This window comes from Antrostomus carolinensis, unplaced genomic scaffold, assembly GCF_000700745.2.
Source record: "Antrostomus carolinensis isolate BGI_N321 unplaced genomic scaffold, ASM70074v2 scaffold50112, whole genome shotgun sequence".
Lineage (NCBI taxonomy): Eukaryota > Metazoa > Chordata > Aves > Caprimulgiformes > Caprimulgidae > Antrostomus > Antrostomus carolinensis.
In genome coordinates this window covers 22,297-36,591 of record NW_010302852.1, presented here as the reverse complement: position 1 = coordinate 36,591, position 14,295 = coordinate 22,297, and the positions used below count along the sequence as shown (strand labels likewise).

At 50.7% G+C, this 14,295-nt stretch overlaps 1 protein-coding gene across 1 annotated transcript in view; it reads right to left on the bottom strand.

Annotated features, from left to right (window-relative positions):
- Positions 1-1,856: 1,856 nt before the first annotated feature.
- Positions 1,857-14,295, bottom strand: part of SCN4A (sodium voltage-gated channel alpha subunit 4) — a 34,375-nt gene continuing 21,936 nt past the window's right edge. The window contains exons 16-25 of the mRNA XM_010163889.2: positions 11,618-11,747; positions 11,169-11,323; positions 9,799-9,972; positions 8,888-9,010; positions 8,344-8,622; positions 7,093-7,146; positions 5,369-5,506; positions 4,496-4,600; positions 3,509-3,779; positions 1,857-3,049 (exon numbers count right to left, since the gene is read on the bottom strand). Coding sequence (XP_010162191.1) covers positions 1,857-3,049; positions 3,509-3,779; positions 4,496-4,600; positions 5,369-5,506; positions 7,093-7,146; positions 8,344-8,622; positions 8,888-9,010; positions 9,799-9,972; positions 11,169-11,323; positions 11,618-11,747 — 2,622 coding nt within the window. The remainder of the gene's footprint in view (positions 3,050-3,508; positions 3,780-4,495; positions 4,601-5,368; positions 5,507-7,092; positions 7,147-8,343; positions 8,623-8,887; positions 9,011-9,798; positions 9,973-11,168; positions 11,324-11,617; positions 11,748-14,295) is intronic.

The window sequence follows — 14,295 nt, the reverse complement described above, 5'->3', positions numbered from 1 at the left end:
GGATGAGCTTTAAGGTCCCTTCCAATCCACAACATTCTATGATTCTATGATTTCCTCTTGTCCTAACCACATACCAACACATTCGGTATCGTCATAATAGACCATTTATAGTTGTTTATTTTAAGAAATGTACAAAGAAAAATGGCTCCAGCTCACACAAATCCTGCTCTTTGGCATTTTCTTTCCCCCCATCACTGACAACATGAACGTACAAGCAGCATTGATTGTGAATCACAATCTGGGCTGGAAAGGACCGTGCCATGGATGCTTCCCATGCAAACACCAGTTAAAGTGACTCAGGTTCCTGTTCCAGGGAGCAGGATTCACCCTACACCTGAACATGGAGCATCCGTAACGACTCTGTGCCAAAATCAGCCCAAGAAAAAATATATAATTATAATAATAATTAAAAAAAAGACAGACCTTTGGCTTCAAGAAGCAGCCCTTGTTTTAAATGGAAGAGGTTTTGGTTCATGTTTGTTTTGATCTCAAGAGGATTTTGGTTTTTTCTCCCCTTTTTGAAGGCAGAGATGAACTGTCCAGAGGTGAACACAGTCCAGAGATGAACTCAGGGCCCTTTGAACAGTTTTTTTAATTTACCTTCCTTTTTCCCACCTGTGTAAAGAGCAGTAAAACCCTTTTCCCCTTGGGAAAACCCTCCTCTGCCCAGAGGTTTCCTGGTGAGGACCTCCCTGGCCCCATGAGGCTCTGCAGATGCCACCAGGTCCTCTTCAGAGCCCCAGCCAAGGGAAGGATGCTCTGCCCGAGTGTTTTGGGAATTTACACCCTGGTGGGAGCATTAATTGCATTAAGGTCCCCGTTGCTCGGTGTCTGATGGGATTTGAAGGACCTCGTTGAAGCAGCTCATTGCAAGGACCCTTCAAAGACCATCTCCAATCTCCAGGGATGCATCTCGTTAATTAACACCAACCAAGAGCGCTCCACCTTGACATTTCCTCTTGCTATGGAGCTTGAAGAAACCCTGGAGGATTTTACAACAGAGCCTGGGGATTCTTGGAGGAGGTTCTCCAAACCTACCCTTGGCCATCGCTTTCCTGCCACGAAATCTGGCTGAAAATGGGAAAACAGAGAAGCATGAATAGAAATATTTCCATTCGTACCGTGGAGACCTGAATGACTTATGGTTTCAATGCATATTCAGAGACTTTTAAAAACCTGATATTGAACCCTGAGAACATATCTGCAGATGCTTTGTTTGGGCGACGCAAACAAATCTGTTAAGACATAATTGCACTTTCTCTGTATATAACAAAATAATAATAATAATTAAAATATCCATAAAGCTTATTCAAATATTCAAATGAAAGGTGCTAATTTAAGACATTGGAGATTTTTTTGCTGTTGTTGTTCACAAAACCTTGTGTTTTCTGTAACTATTCCTGGTATTATTTCACTTGGCTCATCTTTCACTGGCTACTCGGCCGCGCTCTGAAAGAACAAGAGACAAGAGAAACCTCTTGATTGTGAAATAACATCAGTGAATAATTACTTGAAGTAAATAAAGTTCCGCCGTACTCATTTGTTCATGTCTGAAAACCATCGTTACCGTGATGAGATCATTTCCAAACGACCATGTTTCTCTTTCACCATCACCAGAGAGATTTCACATTGAATTCTCAGAAGAAAAAAAAAAAAATTAAACTCTTTGCAAGTGCAACGAGTTGTAAAAACCAAGATCAGGAAGAGACCTTGCTTCGAAAGTTAAGGTGTCTACTTGAAATATCTGAAATTAGCTCAATATCTGAGATCTCTTGATCTGTGTATGGAAGAGCTCTTGAAAAGGAGATACAAGTGAAGTCTCTTCAGGCTGGGTGAGAGGTGGAACCCTCCTCCTGTTATACCAGCGACTCTTTCACAACGCGTTCCTTATCTCCTGCTTTCGCTTCACCAGGAGCATCTCGAGTCTCTGAGCTGGGAATGGGCTCGAGCCCAAAGGCAGGAGCTGTCTCCACATCTGTCCCACTGTTCCCATACATCTCGTGCATTTTGGTGGCGATCAAACCTTCCTTCTCGGGTGCGTCCTCTCTCAGGTCATCCTCATCCTTACTGTGCCTGTACATGTAGGATGCCTGCTTCACAGAGCGCCTCAGGAGGTACCTCCTGAAAGCCCTCTGGATTTTTGTAGCACAGACTTCCTCGTGTTTCCTTTTCAGAGTGGTGGTGATGGGTTCATAGGAAACCTTTGAGGGGTTTGCAGCCATGAACTTCTCCTCCATAGTGGCTTTCAAGGCATCCATCTCTCCTGAGTCTCCCAGTACTTCCTTAGTCAGGGCAAAGAGGATGTCCAGACAGTGGATTTTGTCCCCAGCAACCATTGGTAGATCCATGGTGATTAGCTTGATCTTGTTTGGCTTGGGAATTTTGAGTGGCTCCTGTAAGGTGTCTACAAAGTCAGACAAGGTGCTGTACTCAATGAACTGGGTGGCATCTGGGTCAAACTTCTCCCAAGTTTCATAAAACATTTCAAAATCATCTTCACAGAGTGGTTCGCTGCTCTCCTCTGTGGCCACGTTGAAGTTCTCCAGGATGATGGCAATGTACATATTCACCACGATGAGAAAGGAAATGATGATGTAGCTGCAGAAGAAGAAGATGCCAATGGCTGGGTTGCCACAGTCCCCTTTTACCGAACTACCAGGGTTTTCCAGGTCAGGGTCACAGTCAGGGGGGCCGCTGTTCAAGATTGGGTTGAGGAGGCCATCCCATCCAGCTGAGGTGGTGATCTGGAAGAGGCAGATGATGCTGTTCCCAAAAGTTTCGAAGTTGAAGATGTCATCGATCCCTGACTCCTTCTTTACATAGGCAAAGTTGGACATCCCAAAGATGGAGTAGATGAACATGACGAGGAAAAGCAGGAGGCCGATGTTGAAGAGGGCGGGCAGGGACATCATCAGAGCAAACAGGAGAGTCCGGATGCCTTTTGCCCCACGGATCAGCCGGAGGACACGGCCGATCCTTGCTAGCCTGATGACCCTGAAGAGGGTGGGTGATACAAAATACTTCTCTATGATGTCCGAGAGGACAATACCTGTGAAAGGATGAAAAAGAGGTGAGCATGCCATGCAGCCAACATAGGGAGGTGAGGTGGAGCTACTCTGCTCCATCTGCTGTGGTTGGGAAGATAGAGGCAGATGGGGCCACCTCCAATGGCACACAGGTCTCTGCTCTGCTGGTGGCAAAGGGAATGTCTTCAAAAATATCTCTGAGCACGTATACAAAGGTTAAGTGCTGGCTGCTCTGTTTCAGCAGTGCCCCTGTGCAACATGGAGACAAGGGGAACCCAACACCAGGGAGAAGTGGGACAGAATCCCAGCCCTTCACCCTGCCTGGCCTCACATCTGTCTTGTCCTGTTGGCTTGGCCCACTCAAAGTGTGGGTGTAAGGGGGGGGGCAGTGACATTTTGCTGGCTGTAGACCAGGCAGATCATCTCCACCTTTTGTTATATGACGGGACCCCTGAGGAACCAGTGGAACCAGCAGGACTCACCTAAGATGGAAAGGATGACCACCACAAAGTCAAAGATGTTCCAGCCAATAGTGAAGTAATAGTAGCGCAAGGCAAACATTTTGAGCACACACTCTCCAGTGAAGATGACAATGAAGACCAGGTTGATCTTGTAGAGGACAGATGTTTTGGCTTCACTTTGATCATCTGTTTCAACCATCATGGTCACCATGTTAAGACAAATCAGGATCATGATGGTTATGTCAAACACTTGCTTTGTAACGAAGTCAAACACCATCCCTTGAAACTTGTTCTGCCATAAGGGCCACGTGGGTGATGATGGAGAACCAGAGGTGAGGTGGGAACACGGGACAGACACACACAAAACAAAGACAACAGAAAAAGAAGAAGGAATTGTATTTAAAAGAGTGCAGAAAACCTCAGGGTTGTGCTCAGTACGCAGGTCTTATGTCCTCAAAAGCTATGGGAGAAGGATACCCAGCACCTTGTGTGATGAAACCCACTTGGTAACACCATGCCCAGGAGCTGTGGGCACAGGGGACAGTTTCTATCTAATTATACCCACAGCCAAAGCAACAGGGCAAAAATAAACACACGGGAAAGGGCCTCGCTTGAGCAGGGCTGTGAAAACCAAACCCGAGTCACAACTGCGCAGGTATTGGCTGGACCAGTGTCCCTTCCAGGGGTGTTGAAAGCTGAGCTTTCCCCAGGTCTAACTCCCCCCAAGAGAGGAGCTGGGAGCTGAGCTCAGAGAAAAACCTAATCCCTGCAAAAAGGATCCCCCACTTGCCCGTGCCAGCAGACCCAGGGCTGAAGAGCAGATCCAAAGGAGGTTGCCTGATGTGAACCTCTTCTGGAGCCCCAGCTCTTAGCAAGGTCCTGTCTGAAGAGTAGCAATGGGGAGCCAGGATTTGGCTCAGGTCTTCCTGAGACCCTTCTTATTCTCTTTGGGACAGTTGGTGACAGTTGGCCTTCCCCCTGCACTCCAAAGGGATTAACCCAACATACCGATGGCCTGGGGATGGGCTTCTGGGGTTTCTTGGAGCCAAGCTTCTTCATGGCATTATAGTATTTCTTCTGCTCTTCTGTCATGAAGATGTCTTTGCCTCCAAAGTATAAAGGGAATCACCACTGTTAGTCTTGGGAACTCACTTCTTTCTACCAAGCATCTCTGACCACACTCCTTTCCACCAAACATCTCCAGCCAAGCTCCTACCAGGCATCACCTGCTGCACTGACTCTCTGAGACCTACTTCCCCCAGTTCACAGCACCCATGGGTGCTCACCCCAGTGCTGTGGTTTCCTCCTGCAGAGGTAAAATTCTGCCTCCCAGCCCACTGCAGCACATGGGGAACCCCACACTATGCTGGGGATCACCCCTCTCCTTGCTGGCCAGGTCCTGCTGGGACTGAGACAGCATCTCAGTGTGCTTCAGACCTCACTCGGCACAAACAACGTGCTCTGTGTTCCCCACCCTCCGCAGCCCCAGGGTATCTGTCCTGTGCTACTTGCTTGAAAGCAGAAGTTGAGACTCCCCTTGATGTATGGAAAAATAATGAGAAAGGGTCACAGGGTGGGAAGAGACAATAAGAGTGATGGCACAGGCGAGAGAAGACATGGCCTCCCTGGCCTCCTCCTTCTGCATCCATAGGTGAAATCCACCACAAATGCTGCGACCAGGACACAAAGCCCCCTGTGCTGTTTGTCCAGCTCTCCTTGTTCACTCTGCAGGAAGCCACTAATGGGTAACAACCCTGGGGTCCACCTGAGCCCCCAGCATGGTGGCCCTGATTCCTTCACCCCATGACTGTGCTGTTCCCCTCCATCCTGGACCAACACTCCAGGAGACAGCAGTGGCTGCAGGACCCCAAAAATACTTATCTTTTTCTTCTGCTGGTTGAAGTTGTCAATGATGACACCGATAAAGAGGTTTAGGGTGAAGAAGGCACCAAAGATGATGAAGATGACAAAGTAGATGTACATGTAGATGTTGATCTCATACACTGGCTGCTCTTCAATCTGACCAGGAGAGACGGGACACGTAAGACTAACCCTCTCCGGAGAGCCTGTCCCCAAACCTCTAGACAAGGGGTCACTGTCTCCAGGCAGAGCTGTGGGGTGACTGCTCCAAAACTTTTGGCAGATGCTGTGTGGGTTGAGTGGTCCCTGTGGGACCGGCCATGGGAAGTGACATCCAAGTGACACCAGCTGCTGACCCCTGATCCCACAGCATGGGCTGGAGAATAGGAAAGGATGCCCATGTGCAGTGATATCAACGAGGAAACTTGAGTTTCTTCCTCCCAATAATCAGCTTTGAAAGGAGAAGTGGTCTAATTTGTGCCACGCCAGCAGGTGGGGGTGGCACAGCCTGGCAGCCTCAGAAACACTCCTCATCTCGAGGGGCATCGCTTCATTCTGCTCCATATTTGACCGGGGACATCCCAAGATGTCACAGCTGGCTTCCCTCATTTTGAATAAAGATCTTGGCAGAAAAGAGCAGGTGCTGGGGGTAGGAGGTTTGGAGTCTCCTTCTCTGGAGATGTTCAAACCCCACCTGGATCCTGTGCAACCTGCTCTGGGTGTCCCTGCTTTGGCAGGGGGGTTGGACTGGGTGATCTCCTGAGGTCCCTTCCAACCCTTATGATTCTGTGATTCTCCTGCAGGGTGAAGGATGAGCCCTCCAGGTTGGTGTCATAGAGGTAGAACAGGGATTTTGGATGACAAGGCTGAAGCTGAGTGGAGTGGGCTCAGCCTCAGCTATAGCACAGGTGGGGTGGGAGCCTGGTGTGGGGGCCAGGCTGCAGCTGGGGTGCAGGTGACAATGACATGGGTGGCACAGGGACACAACTGGCTGCTCTTTTTCATAGAATCACAGACTGGTTTGGGTTGGAAGGGACCTTTCAAGATCATCCAGTCCAACCCCCTGCAATGACAGGGACATCTTCAACCAGACCAGGTTGCTCAGAGCCCTGTCCAACCTGACCTGGAATGGTTCCAGGGATGGGGCTTCTACCACCTCTCTGGGCAACCTGGGCCAGTGTCTCACCACCTCATTGTGAAAAATTTTCTTCCTTCTATCCAGTCTAAATCTTCCCTCTTTTAGTTTAAAACCATTTCCCCTCGTCCTGTCACTACAGATCCTGCTCAAAAGTCTGTCCCCATCTTTCTTACAGGCCCTTCAAGTATTGAAGGTGCAATAAGGTCTCCCCGGAGCCTTCTCTTCTCCAGGCTGAACAGCCCCAACTCTCTCAGCCTGTCCTCACAGCAGAGCTGCTTCAGCCCTCTGAGCACTTCCGTGGCCTCCTCTGTCCCTGCTCCAGCAGCTCCATGTCTTTCCTGCACTGAGGATCTCGGAGCTGGACACATCATCAGGAGGGATGTTCTGGGGGTTTCTCCACCCTTCAGCCCATGTTCTAGCAGAAGCCATGGGTGGGATGCAGGCAGCCCCTGGCATCAAAGGGCAGAACCAGAGGGGATGCTGAAGCCGAGGGGTCCATCCCCAGCCCACCCTGAGCTGTGCTTTGACCCCAGGACTCTGATCCCAGTCTGGAACCGACCCGGGTGGGATGGTGCTGGTTGTGAGACATTGGTGCTTGTCCCCTCACCTCACGTGAGTCCACGGCAGCATACATGATGTCCATCCAGCCTTTGAAGGTTGCCTGCAGGGACAGCGGAGAAGAAAACATTCACTGGAAGGTGTCTGGGGTGAGGGAGGGAGGAAGGGGAGGGCAATGGGTGTGTGTTTGGGCTTCAGCTTGGAAATTTAGCTCTGGCCATGCCTGCTCAGGCTGGAGATCTTCCCTTCTCCATGGGAATGTCAGGAGAGGGACTATGAGTTGAATCCACAAGAACATTGCCCCAGTGCAGAAATACTGAGATTTGCACACACAAACATGGGCCACTTGCATGGACCATCCTGGGGCTGAAGTTACCAGTGACTTCCCAAAACACCAAGTTGGGAAAAGAAGCAACTGACTCTTTTTCTCCCCAAACTAAAGTGTATTTTCCCAAAGGCAGAGCTGTGCTGGGAGCAACTGCCTCCCTCCCGCTCCCGAACTGTGCCACCTCCATAGCTCTGTCTTCTGATATCTGCTGGATCCTGATCCTGGTGGGGTGGAGAGGGCTACACAGCATCTTTTTAAGCCTTTTGCTACTCATTTGTTAAACAAAAAGCCCAAACATCTTGTTTCCTGAATCTGATGGAACAACAAACCTGAAGAGGAAGCTGAATTTAAAGCTGCTTCATCAACTTGGGTCATACTTTGATTCTGCAGCCACCAGTTCTCCTGGATCTGGTGGCACTGACCTCAACCCACCCAATAACCGAGCCCATACCTGTATTTTTATTAAATTTGCAGTGAGCAGTTGCCCTTCTGCTGGCCTGGCTCAGCTCTGGTGGGTTCAGTGGGACCACGGTGGCATTTGCCCACTGCCCTGCAGAGGACACGGGGACACACACACACACACACAGGCTCTTTTTCCAGTTGTCATCTTCAACATGCAGAACTCTTGCAGCTGCCTGAACTTCAAATGGGTGGGGGGAAAAGAGTCTCCCCTCCTTGCTCCTGCATCCCTGTTGTGCAGAGGACTCCTTGTATCTCCAGGCTTGGTGCTACCTACGCTCATCCACAGCAGGTCCCTGGTGACACTTAATCTTCCCCTCTCATCTCCCTGTCCCTTTCCTCCTTAGCTCTGCAGGGTTTTTTGTGTTAAATACCAATTTTGGAGCTAACAAGCAGCCAAGAGGTCCCATCTGGGCACCAAAGCATCATCTCACTTCAGCTCTGATGCTCTTCATGCTGCCCTGCTGTGGCAGTGCACGTCTTGGAGGGATGGGAGCTGCTTTTCTTACTTACCACCTGCAGCAAGGAGAGGTATCCCAAGCCCACGTTGTCAAAGTTGACCTTGACGTTGACCCATCTGACCTCGTTGGTGTGGAGGAGGGCCATGCAGTCACTCTTGTTGTTCACCACGCTGATGTCGAAGAGCTCCCCTGTGGTGGTGTTGACGCATCGATAGTACTTCCCCGCAAAGAGGTTCACCCCCATGATGCTGAATATCAGCCAGAAGATGAGGCAGACCAGCAGGACGTTCATGATGGAGGGGATGGCACCCAACAAGGCATTCACCACCACCTGCAAGGGGAGAAAACACCTTGGAGGACCTGGCTGGGGAACCAGACCAGCCATAACGTGCACCTTCATGTCCCTGTGCCCCAGCTTTACCCTCCTCAGCAGCACCAAGTGGGCTCAGACTGGACCAAAGGTACCTGAGCATCAAACCCACTGGTCTGGAGGCCCCTGAAAACCAACTGGGATGGATCCCTGATGTAGGTGGTTGCTGAAAGGTGCTGGTTGCATGACTGTGTCAGAGCCAGCAACACACAGGGGAGACACCTACCCTCATGCCTTCAAATCTGGACAGGGCACGCAGTGGTCTCAGAGCCCTCAGCGTCCGCAGGGACTTGATGGCTCCCAGCTCGGAGTATCCCAGCCAGTTCGCTGTCAGGCTGACAATGGAGACCTGGAAGGAGCAGCCCAAAGGATTAGCAGCATCTCATAGGATCATAGACTGGTTTGGGTGGGAAGGGACCTTTCAAGGTCATCTAGTCCAACCCCCCTGCAGTGAGCAGGGACATCTTCAACCAGATCAGGTTGCTCAGAGCTCTATCCAGCCCTAAGCTTCAATGTTTCCAGGGATGGGGCATCTACCACGTCTCTGGGCAACCTGGGCCAGGGTCTCACCACCCTCACTGTAAAAAATTTCCATCTCAGATGGAAACAATGGAGAGGAACTGAACCACAACCCTGCAGCTCCTGCACATCGCTCTCTCCCCAGTGCTCCCTCAGGCCTGTGACCCTCATGCTCTTTTGGGACACAGGGACATTGAGTCCTTGGGTCCCTGGTGACCAGCTAGCTGGAGGATATCCCTACCTCTTGGGTATGAGGGTGGAGGTGATGAGGGACGCAGAAATACTGCAAAGGTGGAATGGCCTGCTGTGTCAAGGAGCATTTGGGAGACCCTATTCCCTTTCACATCTCTACTGGAGTCTGGTAGAACACCATGGGATTGTTCTTGGCTTGAGGGTAAAAAAAGAAAGGGTCTGAAAGGGTTTCTTCAACCAGGGAAAGAAGTGGACCTTCCTGTGGAGGATCATTATTTTAAGCAATGGTCTAAGCCCTCATTCCACAGCCACCCCATTGTCCTTTAAAATACAATAGGGGTTCATCTCCCACAGCTACAATCCCCTAATGCACCCAAATCTCTTGGCCGACTATGGCTCTAGAGGTGCTCATCAGACAACACTTACATCAACGATAAGGAAATCCAGCCAGCACCACGCGTTGGTGAAGTACACCTTGAAGCCATAGGCCACCCACTTGAGCAACATCTCAATGACAAAGATGTAGGAGAAGACCTTATCAGCGTACTCCAGGATGGTGCGTATCACCTTTCGTTGTTCAATGTAGATGTCCTCAAAAGCCTGGAAGAGGTGTGGAGCTATGTGACAGTCATTCTTCCATTAGACCCACTGCACTGCTCAGCACAGCATCATCCATGCTTGCATTGCCCCTGCTTTCCTAGGGCTTGGGGTGGCTTGAGAAGCTGAGAACCTAACTACAGGTGGCATTTACTGATGCACCTGATCAACATGGGGTCTAGCTCTTGTTTGCAAGCTCTTGTTGGCTGTGTAGAGCAATGTTTGTCCTAAAGCAAAGCTTCAGTGAATCAAACATCCAGTTGCATCAAATTCCCACCAGTTTGAGAACAAGTCAAAAACCAGGACACCAACCTGCAACCTTGGGATGCTTTCATAGTTTTGAAAACGTTCTTAGGTGTTTGGGTTACTGCCACGTCCATGAGACATGGCAAACATCATAAGGAATCGGAGGTGTGGGCATGGCGACCAGCACAGCTGGTTTAGCTACAAGGTCAGACATGAACTTCAAAGCATGATGCAGACACATAAAGTATGTCTGAAAACCAGTTCAGTCCCTCTGTCCTCCTTCCCTCTCTACCTCCAAACGTGCAGAGAAGTTGGTCTCCCCATTAACCCTGTGTTTACAGGAGCAGCTGAGATGTATCCAGCCCAAACACTCAGAGAGGACCAACAGGCTGACACGCAGCTTTTTAATGAGGTTGATTTAAATGGACAGCCAGGTTCTGGGAGGTGGCACCAGTCAGTGGCTGGAAGTGCTGAACAACAAAATTATAACCATGGATTGTTCATAAAGCACCTCCCAACAGCTGGTTATGGAGGCAGTGAAATAAGGAACCATCCACATAAAGCTCAATAGATGGTGCAGATAGGTCATGGTTGACCTTCAGAGTAGGATGGGAGGTTGTAGACAGTCACATCCCCTTGAGCTCATGGACCACAGCCCATGGTGGATGCTGGGGTTGGTTGTGCAGGGGTGACTGTACCAGTGCAAGGCTCTTGGAGGACAAGGGAGGGATGTTCACATCCCCTTGCAAGGTTGTACATTGGGCAGATCTGAGACAAATGAGGGTTTAAATCAAACATCTGCCCACAGCTGTGTTATTTTGCACAGGAGACAATCAGGAGATGCCCAGAGCCCCTGGTGCTGCTGCCTGGGTCCTGCCTGTGTTCCTGGACTCCAACCAACCTGGGGAGCTGCTGCAGAGAGCAAATGGGACAGAGTGAAAGGTGGGACCTACCAGCGCTCCGCTGCTGAGGAGGATCATGAAGACGATGAAGGTCTCAAACCAGTCGTGCTCCACGATGCGGAAGCAGGTTTTGCGGATGTTCCACCAAATCTTTCCTCTGTCGCTGGTGATGTCCACATAGAGGCAGGGAAACCTCTTCACACAGGCTGGGGATGGGACAAAGAGCTGTGGGTTATCTCCTGGCCGGGGTGTTTCCACCAACACAACACTGCTTGTGCTTTTATTGTCTTTTCAAACCCTCCTAGGTGGAGGCTGAAGCAGGACCCTGCTGGGTTTGAGGGTGTGCATGCAGGAAGGGAGCCCCATGGGGACCATCTCCTTGGTAGCACAGGAGCTTTTGGAGTTTGGTCTGAGCTAAGTGAGCCTGGGGGTTATGCTGTAAGAATTGGTTGGCAATGATCACTCCATACACACCTCCTCCTCTCCCCAAGGTTCCCTACCTTCAGTGAAGCACTCTTCAGGCTCATTGCTGTCCTCAGCCTCTTCTGCCACCTCTTCCTCCACTGGTGGTGGGGGTTTGTAATCCACAGTGCTGCACAGGGACGATGCGTTGTCACTGGAGAGGGGATTCTGCAAAGAGAGAGGAGGACAGAGGAGGATTCAGGCTGGGCTGCCCTGCAGAAGGGATCTCCCAGGCTATGGCTGCCTTCAGCCATCCTCCAGCTCCTCCTGTCCCCACTGAAGGAGCCAGCTGGTGGGTTCCCCTTGCTTGAAGGCTGCTCCGAGTCCCTTTCCTATGAAAACTTTCCCTTCCTATGTTCCTTTCAGTACAAGAAAGACATGGAGCTACTGGAGCAGGGACAGAGGAGGCCATGGAAATGCTCAGAGGGCTGGAGCAGCTCTGCTGTGAGGACAGGCTGAGAGAGTTGGGGCTGTTCAGCCTGGAGAAGAGAAGGCTCCAGGGAGACCTTATTGGACTTTCAATACTTGAAGGGCCTGTAAGAAAGATGGGGACAGACTTTTGAGCAGGTCCTGTAGTGACAGGACGAGGGGAAATGGTTTAAACTAAAAGAGGGGAGGTTCAGATGAGATAGAAGGAAGAAATTTTTCACAGTGAGGGTGGTGAAACCCTGGCCCAGGTTGCCCAGAGAGGTGGTAGAAGCCCCATCCCTGGAAACATTCCAGGTCAGGTTGGACAGGGCTCTGAGCAACCTGGTCTGGTTGAAGATGTCCCTGTCACTGCAGGGGGTCTGACTGGATGACCTTGAAAGGTCCCTTCCAACCCAAACTATTTATTGATTCTATGAAAACGCAGCCCAGAGTGAAGCTGTTGAATTGTTCATGTCTGCAAACCTTGGAGGATCATTGGCACATGAGTTTGTACATTTTGCTTTTCATCCAGGTTCAGAGGAGCAAAAGGTCCCCTGAGCCCAGTCTTCCTCTCCACACAGCAAGTCCACCTCCCATCCACTTGCATCATCATCTCAGGCTGATTTTCTCACCTCCATCCAAGAATTGCCCTGCCAAACACCCTGAAGTCCAATTAGACCTGCAGAAACCTGGGTGGCCACCATGGTACTTCTCTCAAATGCTGCTGGCTTGGCTTGTACCAAAGGCCTTTCAGGCTGAGGTTCACCCAAGTACAAAACCTGCATCCCAAATATCTCTCATCAGCTCCATCCCACGCCACAGCCCAGCTTGGCTGACTTCCCAGCCACCACTCAGCAAGGCCCAGAGGGCTGATAACGAGAGAAAATCTTGGCAAGCCCCCGAGATTTTTTCCCTCCATTTTTTTTTGGCTTTCTGAAAAGACCTTCTGCAGTACTTGCGGAAAGAGAAGATCTCCAGACCTGCCTGTCCTGCTTGGGAGCTGATGATCTTGGCTGGGCACCTCCAATGCAGGATGGCATTGGCTTGCATGGGAAGGTGATAATCCTCCCCCCAAGGTTTCTAGTGCTTTCAGTAGTGAATAAAGTAGCTACTCCATCCTCCAACAAGCTGGAGAAGACCCCCAGAATAATTTGAGGCATCATCATTGCACACAGCTTCAGGGGCCACAGCCACATCAGGAGAAGGCTTTGCTTTGGAGGACCCTTGCAGCCTGGCTACTGCGTGCTGGGGAGATGCAGGACATTGCCTTGAGGAGCAGGACACAGATGTAGTGGTGGCACGAGCCGTTGGCTGATGGCTCTGCAGGAGCAGTGGGGCCACCCTCCTCTGGGGCTGGGAGTGGGGGGATAGGATGGGCAAAGGGATTAGGAGGCCTCAGTATGGAGCCAGGCAAGCTGTGACCCCGAGGAGAAATATATGGGAACCATCTGCCTCCAGGACAAGTCTTGGAAAGGCACAATGAGGTGGGGATGAACCAGCCCAACTGCACTGGAGATTGGGGAAAGGTCCCCAGGGCTGGTCCTGTTGATGAGGGGATAGGGATAACTGTGCTGGTCCCACTACGTGGTCCCAAACCCCATCCCTGGAGGCTCCTGAGCTCCACACTCCTGCACCCAGCAGGTCTGCAGTGCAATTTCCATCACACCTGAGATGGCACCTCCAGCTTGGCTGGGTGTTTCCACCCAAATCCAGGGCTTTCCCTGACCTTGCCAGCACCGAGCATTGGCATTCAGGTGCTGCACACCCAGACTCACCCTATGACCCCCCCATAATTCACAGCACTTATTGATACTGTGTGATATACACAGCCCAGAACATCTCAGGAGACATCACCTTGCCTGGCAGGATGGGGATCTGAGACATGAAGCCCCCAGGAAGAGCCCTGAACCACAGCACTAACTCTTTGCTCACCCACACTACTGGTCCCATCACCTCCTCTCTACTTCATGATGCAAAAGAGAAATCAACTTCAAGACACAGAAGTGCTCGAGGAGCAGCCACGCTGCTGCCATCACCCTGCGGCTGGCATTTCACCCTGGAAAACATCTTTACCTTGGAAAGGAGCTGCTCTGGAAGGGGGAGGACATTTATCAGTGTTTCCTGAAGTTTCCTCCTCCTTCCATCTGGAGGAAAGCCCCCCCAATTTGCAATCTATGCCAGTGGTCTGTGTCTGGTATGAGGTGGTGTGCTGGGCTTTGGCTCCATCTGGAGCTAATCAACGGCATGTGAACGCACTGAGCTACCAACAATCTTCTCCCAGGACCAGCTCACTGTTCCCACCAATTAG